Source organism: Hyperolius riggenbachi, chromosome 5, assembly GCF_040937935.1.
Source record: "Hyperolius riggenbachi isolate aHypRig1 chromosome 5, aHypRig1.pri, whole genome shotgun sequence".
NCBI lineage: Eukaryota > Metazoa > Chordata > Amphibia > Anura > Hyperoliidae > Hyperolius > Hyperolius riggenbachi.
The window spans coordinates 443,087,887-443,104,335 of record NC_090650.1 but is presented as its reverse complement, the minus strand read 5'-3'; the positions used below and the strand labels follow the sequence as shown (position 1 = coordinate 443,104,335).

The 16,449-nt window shown below is 54.0% G+C and overlaps 1 protein-coding gene across 2 annotated transcripts in view; it reads left to right on the top strand.

Moving 5' to 3' along the window:
* The window catches only part of ZC3H3 (zinc finger CCCH-type containing 3), a 367,048-nt gene that overhangs the window by 267,629 nt on the left and 82,970 nt on the right, over nucleotides 1–16,449 (top strand). For both annotated transcript variants that reach the window (XM_068238126.1, XM_068238125.1), the window contains exon 9: nucleotides 1,565–1,696. In XM_068238126.1, coding sequence (XP_068094227.1) covers nucleotides 1,565–1,696 — 132 coding nt within the window. The remainder of the gene's footprint in view (nucleotides 1–1,564; nucleotides 1,697–16,449) is intronic.

Here is a 16,449-nt window from a genome sequence, read left to right as displayed (position 1 = left end):
AGCTATAGGTGCCCCCAGTATAGGTAGCCAGCTATAGGTGCCCCCAGTATAGGTAGCCAGCTATAGGTGCCGTCAGTATAGGTAGCCAGCTAAAGGTGCCATCAGTATAGGTAGCCAGCTATAGGTGCCCCAGTATAGGTAGCCTGCTAAAGGTGCCCCCAGTATAGGTAGCCAGCTATAGGTGCCCCCAGTATAGGTAGCCAGCTATAGGTGCCCCAGTATAGGTAGCCAGCTAAAGGTGCCCCCAGTATAGGTAGCCAGGTATAGGTGCCCCCAGTATAGGTAGCCAGGTATAGGTGCCCCCAGTATAGGTAGCCAGCTATAGGTGCCCCCAGTATAGGTAGCCAGGTATAGGTGCCCCCAGTATAGGTAGCCAGGTATAGGTGCCCCCAGTATAGGTAGCCAGCTATAGGTGCCCCCAGTATAGGTAGCCAGGTATAGGTGCTCCCAGTATAGGAAGCCAGGTATAGGTGCCCCCAGTATAGGTACCCAGCTATAGGTGCCCCCAGTATAGGTAGCCAGGTATAGGTGCCCCCAGTATAGGTAGCCAGGTATAGGTGCCCCCAGTATAGGTAGCCAGGTATAGGTGCCCCCAGTATAGGTAGCCAGCTATAGGTACCCCCAGTATAGGTAGCCAGTTATAGGTGCCGTCAGTATAGGTAGCCAGCTATAGGTGCCCCCTGTATAGGTAGCCAGCTATAGGTGCCCCCAGTATAGGTAGCCAGTAATATGTGCCCAAAGAGGGAGCAGCAGGCTCACACAGATGCGGGGAAGGGGGCCCACCTCCCTCACCTCAGGCTCCCCCCTCCAGAAATGGCGGCAGTGGGCAGGGAACGCAGACTCACCTCTTAGCATTCCATGCTCCTGATTAGCTCAGGAAGTAGAGTGAGGCTCTGCATAGAAGAGTGGACCTCACATGGAACGTGGAAGAGGTGAGTCTGCGTTCCATGCCCACTGCCGCCATCTCTGGACGGGGGAGCGCTGAAGGGAGAACCCGAGGTGAGGGGGGGTTGTTGGGTCCTCCTGTCCTAGTCTTCCTCTTCCTGCGCTGCGCCCCCTTTTGCTCAAGACGGCCCTAGTCGGGCCCAGAACCACAGGACAATCCCCGCCCCCCCCCCCCCAGGCTTCTTCTCCTAAGGCTCCCCCTGTGGCTGCTTCCCTTGCAAAGGTTATTTTTGCGCCCCCGATCACAATGTACAAATAGTTTAAAAGGAGAGGTATTATTACTGGTGGAAATGTTCCATTTTATTGCACAAAAACGAGGATAGCGCATTTCACTGGTCTGTCCTGATTCTTTGGGGTCAAACAAGGACAGCGTGTTTCGCAAGCCTATCCCACTTCTTCAGGTCAAAAAGGAAACTATTTTGAAATAGTTTTCTGCACATTTTGGCACCTCCGAGCAGTGGTTATGTAGAGGCTTGTAAAGCACAGCAGAGATAGACATTGCTGTCAGATGTGGGGGGAGTGATCTGGTCATAGATGGAGAAAATGCAGAGATATTGTATTGCTTCTGAGTCTCCTGTGATTGGCTGTAACGGGTACTCTGTGTCTCCTCTCTCTGCAGATGCCGGTGTGCTCTTACTTCCTGCGGGGGATCTGTCATAAAACGGACTGTCCATACAGCCATGTCTACGTCTCCCGGAAGGCCGAGATCTGCCAGGACTTCCTCAAAGGATACTGTCCAATGGGAGCCAAGGTGAGCGAGATGGCGGGAACCATGCGGCTGTACACATCTGTTCTCCGCCCTGCTGGAGAGAGGCGTCATCATTCTCAACGAGCAGACAAGTAGAGGCGGTCAATGAGATACTAATTATTCCAGCTTGCATGCAGATTAAATGCAAATTATATGCGGATTGGGATTAGGCCAGGCAAATGTGCTTGCTGATGATTGTTCTAGTTCCAGTCTGCATACAATTTGCATGCAAGCTGTAGTGACAGGATCCACTTAGGCAATGCATCACACATTCAGCCTCACTGAGCGGCTGTATAGCTATGCACACAAAATAGATGGAAGCCCTCGTGGGGACAGGTGACCCCAAAACGTCGGATCAGTGATGGCCAATCGCAGCGTTCCTTCCCGCCTCCTTTGCAGTGCGTTTTGCTGTGATATGTCAGAGCGATTGAGCTTCTTTCCCTGAAGTGTCACCTGCGACATCATACTCAGTACTGAAGTGCGACACAAATAGAGCGTGTGTGTGTATCTTTATAGGGAAGTGATTTGGGGGAGCCTGTTGGTGATCGATGATGTTGGAGCTGCTCTGGTGGAGCGGGCCGTGCGTCTGAGCGTTCCCCTCCTCTCTGCTAGAATCAGCTGTCAGACCCTCAGCCTGGTGGTGTATGAATGCTAGCTGCTCCCTGTCTGGTGAAGCAGGCCGTGCGTCGGAGCGTCCTCCTCCTCTCTGCTAGAAACAGCTGTCAGACCCTCAGCCTGGGGGTGTATGAATGCTAGCTGCTCCCTGTCTGATGGAGCGGGCCGTGCGTCGGAGCGTCCTCCTCCTCTCTGCTAGAAACAGCTGTCAGACCCTCAGCCTGGGGGTGTATGAATGCTAGCTGCTCCCTGTCTGATGGAGCGGGCCGTGCGTCTGAGCGTCCTCCTCCTCTCTGCTAGAAACAGCTGTCAGACCCTCAGCCTGGAGGTGTATGAATGCTAGCTGCTCCCTGTCTGGTGGAGCGGGCTGTGCGTCTGAGCGTTCTCCTCTCTGCTAGAAGCAGCTGTCAGACCCTCAGCCTGGAGGTGTATGAATGCTAGCTGCTCCCTGGTCTGGTGGAGCGGGCCGTGCGTCTGAGCGTTCTCCTCTCTGCTAGAAGCAGCTGTCAGACCCTCAGCCTGGTGGTGTATGAATGCTAGCTGCTCCCTGTCTGGTGGAGCGGGCCGTGCGTCGGAGCGTCCTCCTCCTCTCTGCTAGAAACAGCTGTCAGACCCTCAGCCTGGGGGTGTATGAATGCTAGCTGCTCCCTGTCTGATGGAGCGGGCCGTGCGTCTGAGCGTCCTCCTCCTCTCTGCTAGAAACAGCTGTCAGACCCTCAGCCTGGAGGTGTATGAATGCTAGCTGCTCCCTGTCTGGTGGAGCGGGCTGTGCGTCTGAGCGTTCTCCTCTCTGCTAGAAGCAGCTGTCAGACCCTCAGCCTGGAGGTGTATGAATGCTAGCTGCTCCCTGGTCTGGTGGAGCGGGCCGTGTGTCTGAGCGTTCTCCTCTCTGCTAGAAGCAGCTGTCAGACCCTCAGCCTGGTGGTGTATGAATGCTAGCTGCTCCCTGTCTGGTGGAGCGGGCCGTGCGTCTGAACGTTCTCCTCTCTGCTAGAAGCAGCTGTCAGACCCTCAGCCTGGAGATGTATGAATGCTAGCTGCTCCCTGTCTGATGGAGCGGGCCGTGCGTCTGAGCGTCCTCCTCCTCTCTGCTAGAAACAGCTGTCAGACCCTCAGCCTGGAGGTGTATGAATGCTAGCTGCTCCCTGTCTGGTGGAGCGGGCTGTGCGTCTGAGCGTTCTCCTCTCTGCTAGAAGCAGCTGTCAGACCCTCAGCCTGGAGGTGTATGAATGCTAGCTGCTCCCTGGTCTGGTGGAGCGGGCCGTGTGTCTGAGCGTTCTCCTCTCTGCTAGAAGCAGCTGTCAGACCCTCAGCCTGGTGGTGTATGAATGCTAGCTGCTCCCTGTCTGGTGGAGCGGGCCGTGCGTCTGAGCGTCCCCCTCCTCTCTGCTAGAAGCAGCTGTCAGACCCTCAGCCTGGAGGTGTATGAATGCTAGCTGCTCCCTGTCTGGTGGAGCGGGCCGTGCGTCTGAGCGTCCCCCTCCTCTCTGCTAGAAGCAGCTGTCAGACCCTCAGCCTGGAGGTGTATGAATGCTAGCTGCTCCCTGTCTGGTGGAGCGGGCCGTGCGTCTGAGCGTTCTCCTCCTCCTCTCTGCTAGAAGCAGCTGTCAGACCCTCAGCCTGGAGGCGTATGAATGCTAGCTGCTCCCTGTCTGGTGGAGCGGGCCGTGCGTCTGAACGTTCTCCTCTCTGCTAGAAGCAGCTGTCAGACCCTCAGCCTGGAGGTGTATGAATGCTAGCTGCTCCCTGGTCTGGTGGAGCGGGCCGTGTGTCTGAGCGTTCTCCTCTCTGCTAGAAGCAGCTGTCAGACCCTCAGCCTGGTGGTGTATGAATGCTAGCTGCTCCCTGTCTGGTGGAGCGGGCCGTGCGTCTGAGCGTCCCCCTCCTCTCTGCTAGAAGCAGCTGTCAGACCCTCAGCCTGGAGGTGTATGAATGCTAGCTGCTCCCTGTCTGGTGGAGCGGGCCGTGCGTCTGAGCGTCCCCCTCCTCTCTGCTAGAAGCAGCTGTCAGACCCTCAGCCTGGAGGTGTATGAATGCTAGCTGCTCCCTGTCTGGTGGAGCGGGCCGTGCGTCTGAGCGTTCTCCTCCTCCTCTCTGCTAGAAGCAGCTGTCAGACCCTCAGCCTGGAGGCGTATGAATGCTAGCTGCTCCCTGTCTGGTGGAGCGGGCCATGCGTCTCAGCGTTCTCCTCCTCCTCTCTGCTAGAAGCAGCTGTCAGACCCTCAGCCTGGAGGTGTATGAATGCTAGCTGCTCCCTGTCTGGTGGAGCGGGCCGTGCGTCTGAGCGTTCTCCTCCTCTCTGCTAGAAGCAGCTGTCAGACCCTCAGCCTGGAGGTGTATGAATGCTAGCTGCTCCCTGTCTGGTGGAGCGGGCCGTGCGTCTGAGCGTTCTCCTCCTCTCTGCTAGAAGCAGCTGTCAGACCCTCAGCCTGGAGGTGTATGAATGCTAACTGCTCCCTGTCTGGTGGAGCGGGCCGTGCGTCTGAGCGTTCTCCTCCTCCTCTCTGCTAGAAGCAGCTGTCAGACCCTCAGCCTGGAGGTGTATGAATGCTAGCTGCTCCCTGTCTGGTGGAGCGGGCCGTGCGTCTGAGCGTTCTCCTCCTCTCGGCTAGAAGCAGCTGTCAGACCCTCAGCCTGGAGGTGTATGAATGCTAGCTGCTCCCTGTCTGGTGGAGCGGGCCGTGCGTCTGAGCGTTCTCCTCCTCTCTGCTAGAAGCAGCTGTCAGACCCTCAGCCTGGAGGTGTATGAATGCTAGCTGCTCCCTGTCTGGTGGAGCGGGCCGTGCGTCTGAGCGTTCTCCTCTCTGCTAGAAGCAGCTGTCAGACCCTCAGCCTGGAGGTGTATGAATGCTAGCTGCTCCCTGTCTGGTGGAGCGGGCCGTGTGTCTGAGCGTTCTCCTCCTCTTCTCTGCTAGAAGCAGCTGTCAGACCCTCAGCCTGGAGGTGTATGAATGCTAGCTGCTCCCTGTCTGGTGGAGCGGTCCGTGCGTCTGAGCATTCTCCTCTCTGCTAGAAGCAGCTGTCAGACCCTCAGCCTGGAGGTGTATGAATGCTAGCTGCTCCCTGTCTGGTGGAGCGGGCCGTGCGTCTGAGCGTTCTCCTCCTCTCTGCTCGAAGCGGCTGTCAGACCCTCAGCCTGGAGGTGTATGAATGCTAGCTGCTCCCTGTCTGGTGGAGCGGGCCATGCGTCTGAGCGTTCTCCTCCTCCTCTCTGCTAGAAGCAGCTGTCAGACCCTCAGCCTGGAGGTGTATGAATTCTAGCTGCTCCCTGTCTGGTGGAGCGGGCCATGTGTCTGAGCGTTCTCCTCTCTGCTAGAAGCAGCTGTCAGACCCTCAGCCTGGAGGTGTATGAATGCTAGCTGCTCCCTGTCTGGTGGAGCAGGCCGTGTGTCTGAGCGTTCCCCTCCTCTCTGCTAGAAGCAGCTGTCAGACCCTCAGCCTGGAGGCGTATAAATGCTAGCTGCTCCCTGTCTGGTGGAGCCGGCCGTGCGTCTGAGCGTTCTCCTCTCTGCTAGAAGCAGCTGTCAGACCCTCAGCCTGGAGGTGTATGAATGCTAGCTGCTCCCTGTCTGGTGGAGCCGGCCGTGCGTCTGAGCGTTCTCCTCCTCCTCTCTGCTAGAAGCAGCTGTCAGACCCTCAGCCTGGAGGTGTATGAATGCTAGCTGCTCCCTGTCTGGTGGAGCGGGCCGTGCGTCTGAGCGTTCTCCTCCTCTCTGCTAGAAGCAGCTGTCAGACCGTCAGCCTGGAGGTGTATGACTGCTAGCTGCTCCCTGTCTGGTGGAGCGGGCCGTGTGTCTGAGCGTCCTTCTCCTCCTGTCTGCTAGAAGCAGCTGTCAGACCCTCAGCCTGGAGGTGTATGAATGCTAGCTGCTCCCTGTCTGGTGGAGCGGGCCGTGCGTCTGAGCGTTCTCCTCCTCTCTGCTAGAAGCAGCTGTCAGACCCTCAGCCTGGAGGTGTATGAATGCTAGCTGCTCCCTGTCTGGTGGAGCGGGCCGTGCGTCTGAGCGTTCTCCTCCTCTCTGCTAGAAGCAGCTGTCAGACCCTCAGCCTGGAGGTGTATGAATGCTAGCTGCTCCCTGGTCTGGTGGAGCGGGCCGTGCGTCTGAGCGTTCTCCTCCTCTCTGCTAGAAGCAGCTGTCAGACCCTCAGCCTGGAGGTGTATGAATGCTAACTGCTCCCTGTCTGGTGGAGCGGGCCGTGCGTCTGAGCGTTCTCCTCCTCTCTGCTAGAAGCAGCTGTCAGACCCTCAGCCTGGAGGTGTATGAATGCTAGCTGCTCCCTGGTCTGGTGGAGCGGGCCGTGCGTCTGAGCGTTCTCCTCCTCTCTGCTAGAAGCAGCTGTCAGACCCTCAGCCTGGAGGTGTATGAATGCTAACTGCTCCCTGTCTGGTGGAGCGGTCCGTGCGTCTGAGCGTTCTCCTCTCTGCTAGAAGCAGCTGTCAGACCCTCAGCCTGGAGGCGTATGAATGCTAGCTGCTCCCTGTCTGGTGGAGCGGGCCGTGCGTCTGAGCGTTCTCCTCCTCTCTGCTAGAAGCAGCTGTCAGACCCTCAGCCTGGAGGTGTATGAATGCTAACTGCTCCCTGTCTGGTGGAGCGGGCCGTGCGTCTGAGCGTTCTCCTCTCTGCTAGAAGCAGCTGTCAGACCCTCAGCCTGGAGGCGTATGAATGCTAGCTGCTCCCTGTCTGGTGGAGCGGGCCGTGCGTCTGAGCGTTCTCTTCCTCCTCTCTGCTAGAAGCAGCTGTCAGACCCTCAGCCTGGAGGTGTATGAATGCTAGCTGCTCCCTGTCTGGTGGAGCGGGCCGTGCATCTGAGCGTTCTCCTCTCTGCTAGAAGCAGCTGTCAGACCCTCAGCCTGGAGGTGTATGAATGCTAGCTGCTTTCTGTCTGGTGGAGCGGGCCGTGCGTCTGAGCGTTCTCCTCCTCTCTGCTAGAAGCAGCTGTCAGACCCTCAGCCTGGAGGTGTATGAATGCTAGCTGCTCCCTGTCTGGTGGAGCGGGCCGTGCGTCTGAGCGTTCTCCTCCTCTCTGCTAGAAGCAGCTGTCAGACCCTCAGCCTGGAGGTGTATGAATGCTAGCTGCTCCCTGTCTGGTGGAGCGGGCCGTGCGTCTGAGCGTTCTCCTCCTCCTCTCTGCTAGAAGCAGCTGTCAGACCCTCAGCCTGGAGGTGTATGAATGCTAGCTGCTCCCTGTCTGGTGGAGCGAGCCGTGCGTCTGAGCGTTCTCCTCCTCTCTGCTAGAAGCAGCTGTCAGACCCTCAGCCTGGAGGTGTATGAATGCTAGCTGCTCCCTGTCTGGTGGAGCGGGCCGTGCGTCTGAGCGTTCTCCTCTCTGCTAGAAGCAGCTGTCAGACCCTCAGCCTGGAGGTGTTTGAATGCTAGCTGCTCCCTGTCTGGTGGAGCGGGCCGTGCGTCTGAGCGTTCTCCTCTCTGCTAGAAGCAGCTGTCAGACCCTCAGCCTGGAGGTGTATGAATGCTAGCTGCTCCCTGTCTGGTGGAGCGGGCCGTGCGTCTGAGCGTTCTCCTCCTCTCTGCTAGAAGCAGCTGTCAGACCCTCAGCCTGGAGGTGTATGAATGCTAGCTGCTCCCTGTCTGGTGGAGCGGGCCGTGTGCCTGAGCGTCCTTCTCCTCCTGTCTGCTAGAAGCAGCTGTCAGACCCTCAGCCTGGAGGTGTATGAATGCTAGCTGCTCCCTGTCTGGTGGAGCGGGCCGTGCGTCTGAGCGTTCTCCTCCTCCTCCTCCTCTCTGCTAGAAGCAGCTGTCAGACCCTCAGCCTGGAGGTGTATGAATGCTAGCTGCTCCCTGTCTGGTGGAGCGGGCCGTGCGTATGAGCGTTCTCCTCCTCTCTGCTAGAAGCAGCTGTCAGACCCTCAGCCTGGAGGTGTATGAATGCTAGCTGCTCCCTGTCTGGTGGAGCCGGCCGTGCGTCTGAGCGTTCTCCTCCTCCTCTCTGCTAGAAGCAGCTGTCAGACCCTCAGCCTGGAGGTGTATGAATGCTAGCTGCTCCCTGTCTGGTGGAGCGGGCCGTGCGTCTGAGCGTTCTCCTCCTCTCTGCTAGAAGCAGCTGTCAGACCGTCAGCCTGGAGGTGTATGACTGCTAGCTGCTCCCTGTCTGGTGGAGCGGGCCGTGTGTCTGAGCGTCCTTCTCCTCCTGTCTGCTAGAAGCAGCTGTCAGACCCTCAGCCTGGAGGTGTATGAATGCTAGCTGCTCCCTGTCTGGTGGAGCGGGCCGTGCGTATGAGCGTTCTCCTCCTCTCTGCTAGAAGCAGCTGTCAGACCCTCAGCCTGGAGGTGTATGAATGCTAGCTGCTCCCTGTCTGGTGGAGCCGGCCGTGCGTCTGAGCGTTCTCCTCCTCCTCTCTGCTAGAAGCAGCTGTCAGACCCTCAGCCTGGAGGTGTATGAATGCTAGCTGCTCCCTGTCTGGTGGAGCGGGCCGTGCGTCTGAGCGTTCTCCTCCTCTCTGCTAGAAGCAGCTGTCAGACCGTCAGCCTGGAGGTGTATGACTGCTAGCTGCTCCCTGTCTGGTGGAGCGGGCCATGCGTCTGAGCGTTCTCCTCCTCTCTGCTAGAAGCAGCTGTCAGACCCTCAGCCTGGAGGTGTATGAATGCTAGCTGCTCCCTGTCTGGTGGAGCGGGCCGTGCGTCTGAGCGTTCTCCTCCTCTCTGCTAGAAGCAGCTGTCAGACCCTCAGCCTGGAGGTGTATGAATGCTAGCTGCTCCCTGTCTGGTGGAGCGGGCCGTGCGTCTGAGCATTCTCCTCCTCCTCTCTGCTAGAAGCAGCTGTCAGACCCTCAGCCTGGAGGTGTATGAATGCTAGCTGCTCCCTGTCTGGTGGAGCGGGCCGTGCTTCTGAGCGTCCTCCTCCTCCTCTCTGCTAGAAGCAGCTGTCAGACCCTCAGCCTGGAGGTGTATGAATGCTAGCTGCTCCCTGTCTGGTGGAGCCGGCCGTGCGTCTGAGCGTTCTCCTCCTCCTCTCTGCTAGAAGCAGCTGTCAGACCCTCAGCCTGGAGGCATATGAATGCTAGCTGCTCCCTGTCTGGTGGAGCCGGCCGTGCGTCTGAGCGTTCTCCTCCTCCTCTCTGCTAGAAGCAGCTGTCAGACCCTCAGCCTGGAGGTGTATGAATGCTGGCTGCTCCCTGTCTGGTGGAGCGGGCCGTGCGTCTGAGCGTTCTCCTCCTCTCTGCTAGAAGCAGCTGTCAGACCCTCAGCCTGGAGGTGTATGACTGCTAGCTGCTCCCTGTCTGGTGGAGCGGGCCGTGTGTCTGAGCGTCCTTCTCCTCCTGTCTGCTAGAAGCAGCTGTCAGACCCTCAGCCTGGAGGTGTATGAATGCTAGCTGCTCCCTGTCTGGTGGAGCGGGCCGTGCGTCTGAGCGTTCTCCTCCTCCTCCTCCTCTCTGCTAGAAGCAGCTGTCAGACCCTCAGCCTGGAGGTGTATGAATGCTAGCTGCTCCCTGTCTGGTGGAGCGGGCCGTGCGTCTGAGCGTTCTCCTTCTCTCTGCTAGAAGCAGCTGTCAGACCCTCAGCCTGGAGGTGTATGAATGCAAGCTGCTCCCTGTCTGGTGGAGCGGGCCGTGCGTCTGAGCGTTCTCCTCCTCTCTGCTAGAAGCAGCTGTCAGACCCTCAGCCTGGAGGTGTATGAATGCTAGCTGCTCCCTGGTCTGGTGGAGCGGGCCGTGCGTCTGAGCGTTCTCCTCCTCTCTGCTAGAAGCAGCTGTCAGACCCTCAGCCTGGAGGTGTATGAATGCTAACTGCTCCCTGTCTGGTGGAGCGGGCCGTGCGTCTGAGCGTTCTCTTCCTCCTCTCTGCTAGAAGCAGCTGTCAGACCCTCAGCCTGGAGGCGTATGAATGCTAGCTGCTTTCTGTCTGGTGGAGCGGGCCGTGCGTCTGAGCGTTCTCCTCCTCTCTGCTAGAAGCAGCTGTCAGACCCTCAGCCTGGAGGTGTATGAATGCTAGCTGCTCCCTGTCTGGTGGAGCGGGCCGTGCGTCTGAGCGTTCTCCTCCTCCTCTCTGCTGGAAGCAGCTGTCAGACCCTCAGCCTGGAGGTGTATGAATGCTAGCTGCTCCCTGTCTGGTGGAGCGGGCCGTGCTTCTGAGCGTCCTCCTCCTCCTCTCTGCTAGAAGCAGCTGTCAGACCCTCAGCCTGGGGGTGTATGAATGCTAGCTGCTCCCTGTCTGGTGGAGCGGGCCGTGCGTCTGAGCGTCCTCCTCCTCCTCTCTGCTAGAAGCAGCTGTCAGACCCTCAGCCTGGAGGTGTATGAATGCTGGCTGCTCCCTGTCTGGTGGAGCGGGCCGTGCTTCTGAGCGTCCTCCTCCTCCTCTCTGCTAGAAGCAGCTGTCAGACCCTCAGCCTGGAGGTGTATGAATGCTAGCTGCTCCCTGTCTGGTGGAGCGGGCCGTGCGTCTGAGCGTTCTCCTCCTCCTCTCTGCTAGAAGCAGCTGTCAGACCCTCAGCCTGGAGGTGTATGAATGCTAGCTGCTCCCTGGTCTGGTGGAGCGGGCCGTGCGTCTGAGCGTTCTCCTCCTCCTCTCTGCTAGAAGCAGCTGTCCGACCCTCAGCCTGGAGGTGTATGAATGCTAGCTGCTCCCTGTCTGGTGGAGCGGGCCGTGCGTCTGAGCGTTCTCCTCCTCCTCTCTGCTAGAAGCAGCTGTCAGACCCTCAGCCTGGAGGCGTATGAATGCTAGCTGCTCCCTGGTCTGGTGGAGCGGGCCGTGCGTCTGAGCGTTCTCCTCCTCCTCTCTGCTAGAAGCAGCTGTCCGACCCTCAGCCTGGAGGTGTATGAATGCTAGCTGCTCCCTGTCTGGTGGAGCGGGCCGTGCGTCTGAGCGTTCTCCTCCTCCTCTCTGCTAGAAGCAGCTGTCAGACCCTCAGCCTGGAGGCGTATGAATGCTAGCTGCTCCCTGGTCTGGTGGAGCGGGCCGTGCGTCTGAGCGTTCTCCTCCTCCTCCTCTCTGCAGCGAGATTTTTGGATCCCAGAGTAATCGATCATCGTGTCTCTTATGAATCCGAGGATTAGGCTGTAACAATCAAAGCCTGGATTATGCGCACTTTCCGCTCCCAGAACTGCTTCGGTGGCGAATTGTAAATTCCGATGTGTTCCTTCCGTGGCGGAGAAGCGGCGATTGTCCCGTATATATCTCTTTATTATTAGTTTACGGGAATCCTCTGAGGACGCCGGCGATGGCTCTGCTCTCCCCGCAGACTTTTATTAAAGTGTCCCAGACCGAAAGTTACTGGAATACAAACTTTACATTTTAAACGTCAGAACTCATTAAAGACTCAATGCTTAAGGTGGCCACACACGATACAATAAAATGATCTGATTTTAAGGTAATTCGATAAAAACGATCGGATCTCCAGAAATAATCGAAAGTTTTTTTTCCATTCGACTGAAAAATCCGATCGGATTTCCCGTTTTCTTTGATTTTTATCGATCCGGACTGCCAGATATTTTTCTTCAATATTTCTAAAGATTGTATGCTGTGTGTTGGATTGTCAATTTATTAATATACACACCCTAGCAATTTTTTCAGAGTTTCCAATCGTTTTTATGATAATTGGAGGAAAAATTGAACACAGGTGTGTGGCACATTGGTCATATTTTCGAAATGTTGCAATCAGTCAGAAAAATTGATTGCAATTCTTAAATTGAAAAGATATTTAAAAAATTGTATGGTGTGTGTGTGTGGCCACCTTTAGACACGCCAATACATTTTCCATTCAATGTGGAAAAAATTGGTTTCACTTTTAGGAGTGAATTGTTTTGGAAGTTAAAAAAACACATATATCCAGGCACATCGCCTCTAGTTAGGACATTTACATAAGTTATTAAGGAAAGGGAGGTGCTAAAGGGGGTGTGGCCAGAAAACATCAAACAACATTAACCAGAAAACAGCAAACAACATTAACCCTTTGCACACTCGGGGTGTGCAAAGGGTTAATGTTTTTACTCGACAAATACAAATTGTAAAAATCCCTTCTAATTGGGGGGAATGCAGAATCTGCTGCACCTGAAGTTCTTTTGTTTTATTTGTATTATCTTTTTCTATGTTTAGACCTTTCTATGTTCACAGCTGGTCATCAGACCCCTCAGCGATGTACTTTTATGCCCTTTTCAGACAACCTTTAGAATGATTCCCATATCCCCGTGATTCTACTCATGTTCCGTGTACACACATCCAATTTTAATTGGGCAGTGATTTTACAACTTCCATGTAGTGTGAGAGCAGACCTACACAATCTGCTCATGGTATTCAAAATCGGTGCACGATATACTATGTTGCATCTTTACTATATGGATGGAAGTGGCAAAATGGGTCAATCAAAATTGAACGTGTGTGCGTACCCTGGAGATCCATGCCAAAGAATGGAACGGGAGATCGGACATGTCGGAAATGATCTATCGAACCATCTAATCCGCTACAAAACGAACCGTGTATTCTCAGCATAAGTGACATTTCCCGCATTACAGGCTAAAATAAAGAAAAGTTCTCCAAAACACCCAACAACCTATTATCTGCCCAGTAATCATCACAACTTGCCTGTCAGAGAGGGGTCTCCAGCAAACTGTCACCCAAAGTGGCCCCGAATGGTAGTTAAAGGGAACGTAAACCGAGAAGGATATAGATTTTTCCTTTTAAAATAATACCAGTTGCCTGACTCTCCTGCTGATCCTGTGTCTCTAATAGTTTTAGCCACAGCCCCTGAACAAGCATGCAGTAGATCAGGTGCTCTGACTGAAGTCAGACTGGACTAGCTGCATGCTTGTTTCAGGTGTGTGATTCAGCCACTACTGAAGCCAAAGAGATCAGCAGGACAGCCAGGCAACTGGTATTGTTTAAAAGGAAACACCCATATCCCTCTCATTTAAGGTTCCCTTTAAAAAAGCACAGAAAGACTTTGTAGAGTACCAAATCTCAGTGACTCTCTGCACAGCACCAAATCTCAGTGACTCTCTGCACAGCACCCAATCTCACTCACTCTCTGCACAGCATAAAATCTCAGTGACTCTCTGTACATCACCAAATCTCAGTGACTCTCTGTACAGCACCAAATCTCAGTGACTCTCTGCACATCACCAAATCTCAGTGACTCTCTGTACAGCACCAAATCTCAGTGACTCTCTGTACAGCACCAAATCTCAGTGACTCTCTGCACAGCACCCAATCTCACTCACTCTCTGCACAGCATAAAATCTCAGTGACTCTCTGTACATCACCAAATCTCAGTGACTCTCTGTACAGCACCAAATCTCAGTGACTCTCTGCACAGCACCCAATCTCACTCACTCTCTGCACAGCATAAAATCTCAGTGACTCTCTATACATCACCAAATCTCAGTGACTCTCTGTACAGCACCAAATCTCACTGACTCTCTGCACATCACCAAATCCCAGTGACTCTCTGCTCAGAATAAAATCTCAGTGACTCTCTGCACAGCACCAAATCCCAGTGACTCTCTGCTCAGCATAAAATCTCAGTGACTCTCTGCACAGCACCAACTCTCACTGACTCTCTGCACAGCACCAACTCTCACTGACTCTCTGCACAGCACCAAACCTCAGTGACTCTCTGCACAGCACCAACCCTCACTGACTCTCTGCACAGCACCAAATCTCAGTGACTCTCTGCACAGCACCAAATCTCAGTGACTCTCTGCACAGCACCAAATCTCAGTGACTCTCTGTACAGCACCAAATCTCAGTGACTCTCTGCACAGCACCAAATTTCAGTGACTCTCTGCACAGCACCAAATCTTAGTGACTCTCTGCACAGCACCAAATCTCAGTGACTCTCTGCACAGCACCAAATCTCAGTGACTCTCTGCACAGCACCAAATCTCAGTGACTCTCTGCACAGCACCACATCTCAGTGACTCTCTGCACAGCACCAAATCTCAGTGACTCTCTGCACAGCACCAAATCTCAGTGACTCTCTGCACAGCACCAAATCTCAGTGACTCTCTGCACAGCACCAAATCTCAGTGACTCTCTGCACAGCACCAAATCTCAGTGACTCTCTGCACAGCACCAAATCTCAGTGACTCTCTGCACAGCACCAAATCTCAGTAAATCTGTGCACAGCACCAAATCTCAGTGACTCTCTGCACAGCACCAAATCTCAGTGACTGTGCACAGCACCAAATCTCAGTAAATCTGTGCACAGCACCAAATCTCAGTGACTCTCTGCACAGCACCAAATCTCAGTGCCTCTCTGCACAGCACCAAATCTCAGTGACTCTCTGTACAGCACCAAATCTCAGTGACTTTCTCTATGGAGAAACTTTGGCCAATGCTAGCATTGTGCTCTCATTGAGGTCCCTCCCACTCTTCCAAATAATATAACATGCCGTGCAGAAGATAGAAGCATGTTTGCTTTTCCTAAAGGACAACTGTAGTGAGAGGTACATGGAGGCTGCCGTATTTATTTCCTGTTAAACAATACCAGTTGCCTGGCTGTCCTGTTGATCTATTTGGCTGCAGTAGTGTCTGAATCACACCAGAAGCAAGCATGCAGCTTATCTTGTCAGATCTGACAATAATGTCAGAAACCCCTGATCTGCTACATGCTTGTTCAGGGGCTATGGCTCAAAGTATTAGAGGCAGAGAATCAGCAGGGCTGCTGGGCAATGTGCATTTCTTAAAAGGAAATAAATATGGCAGCCTCCATATTCCTCTCACTTTAATTGTCCTTTAAAGAGAATCTGTATTGTTAAAATCGCACAAAAGTAAACATACCAGTGCATTAGGGGACATCTCCTATTACCCTCTGTCACAATTTCGCCGCTCCTCGCCAAATTAAAAGTGGTTAAAAACAGTTTTAAAAAGTTTGTTTATAAACAAACAAAATGGCCACCAAAACAGGAAGTAGGTTGATGTACAGTATGTCCACACATAGAAAATACATCCATACACAAGCAGGCTGTATACACCCTTCCTTTTGAATCTCAAGAGATCATTTGTGTGTTTCTTTCCCCCTGCAGCTATCTTCCACTGAAGTGTTATGCTGTTTCTTCCTGCAGAGTGCAGACAGCTCTGCCTGTATGTAATTCCTCAGTATGGGAAAGCCCAGCCAGCTCAGAGGAGGATTTATCCAGCTTGTAAAAGATAATAGAGCAGAGAGAAGCTGCACTAATCTAAATAACACACAGGCAGTGTGCAGAGAGGGGCCTGGGGGGGGGGGGGGAGATGCATCACAGAACCACAACACTGAAGAACTTGGCAGCCTTCCAGACACAGGCTGACAAGTCTGACAAGAGAGAGATAAGTTAATTTATTACAGAGATGGTGATAGTAGAACGTGCTGCAGTAAGCCAGAGCACATTAGAATAGATTTTGGAACTTGTAGGATGGAAGAAAACTGGATGACATTTTTGTTATGGAGTCACTTTAAGCTATCTCCTGAAACTAACTGAAACAATTTAGGGCTACCATTATCCGTGATCTGTGCATAGCTTTGCTGTATCCTTTGTTAAAGGATACCCAAGGTGACATGTGACATGATGAGATAGACATGGGTATGTACAGTGCCTAGCACACAAATAACTAGGCTGTGTTCCTTTTCTTTTTTCTCTGCCTGAAAGAGATAAATATTAGGTATGCAAGGACAGGAAGTGATTACAGTGTGACCCTCACTGATAAGAGATTCCAACTATAAAACACTTTCCTAGCAGAAAATGGCTTCTGAGGGCAAGAAAGAGATAAAAAGGGGAATTTCTTATCAGTTAAGGTCACACTGTAGTCACTTCCTGTGTGAGTCAGGACTGAGCCAGCCACTTACATACCTGATATTTAACTCTTTCAGGCAGAGAAAGAAAAAAAGGAACACAGCATAGTTATTAGTGTGCTAGGCACAGTACATACACATGTCTATCTCATCATGTCACATGTCACTTCGGGTATCCTTTAAGGCCCTCCTATAAAAATGTGCGAGCCACTACAACTCCCAGCACTCCCTGTGGGCCGTCACTCCATGCTTCATGTAGAGCGTATGACCGCCATGTTCCATACCGCATATTATTCGCATCGCAGGATCCATAGATGAGATAGAAGCACGAGGTCAGCACCGGGGTCATGTCAAGTTCAGAGGCCGTCAGGATAAGTGATGTCCCCTCTGACGCACCGTAGCGGGACCGCGAGAGAGCTGCC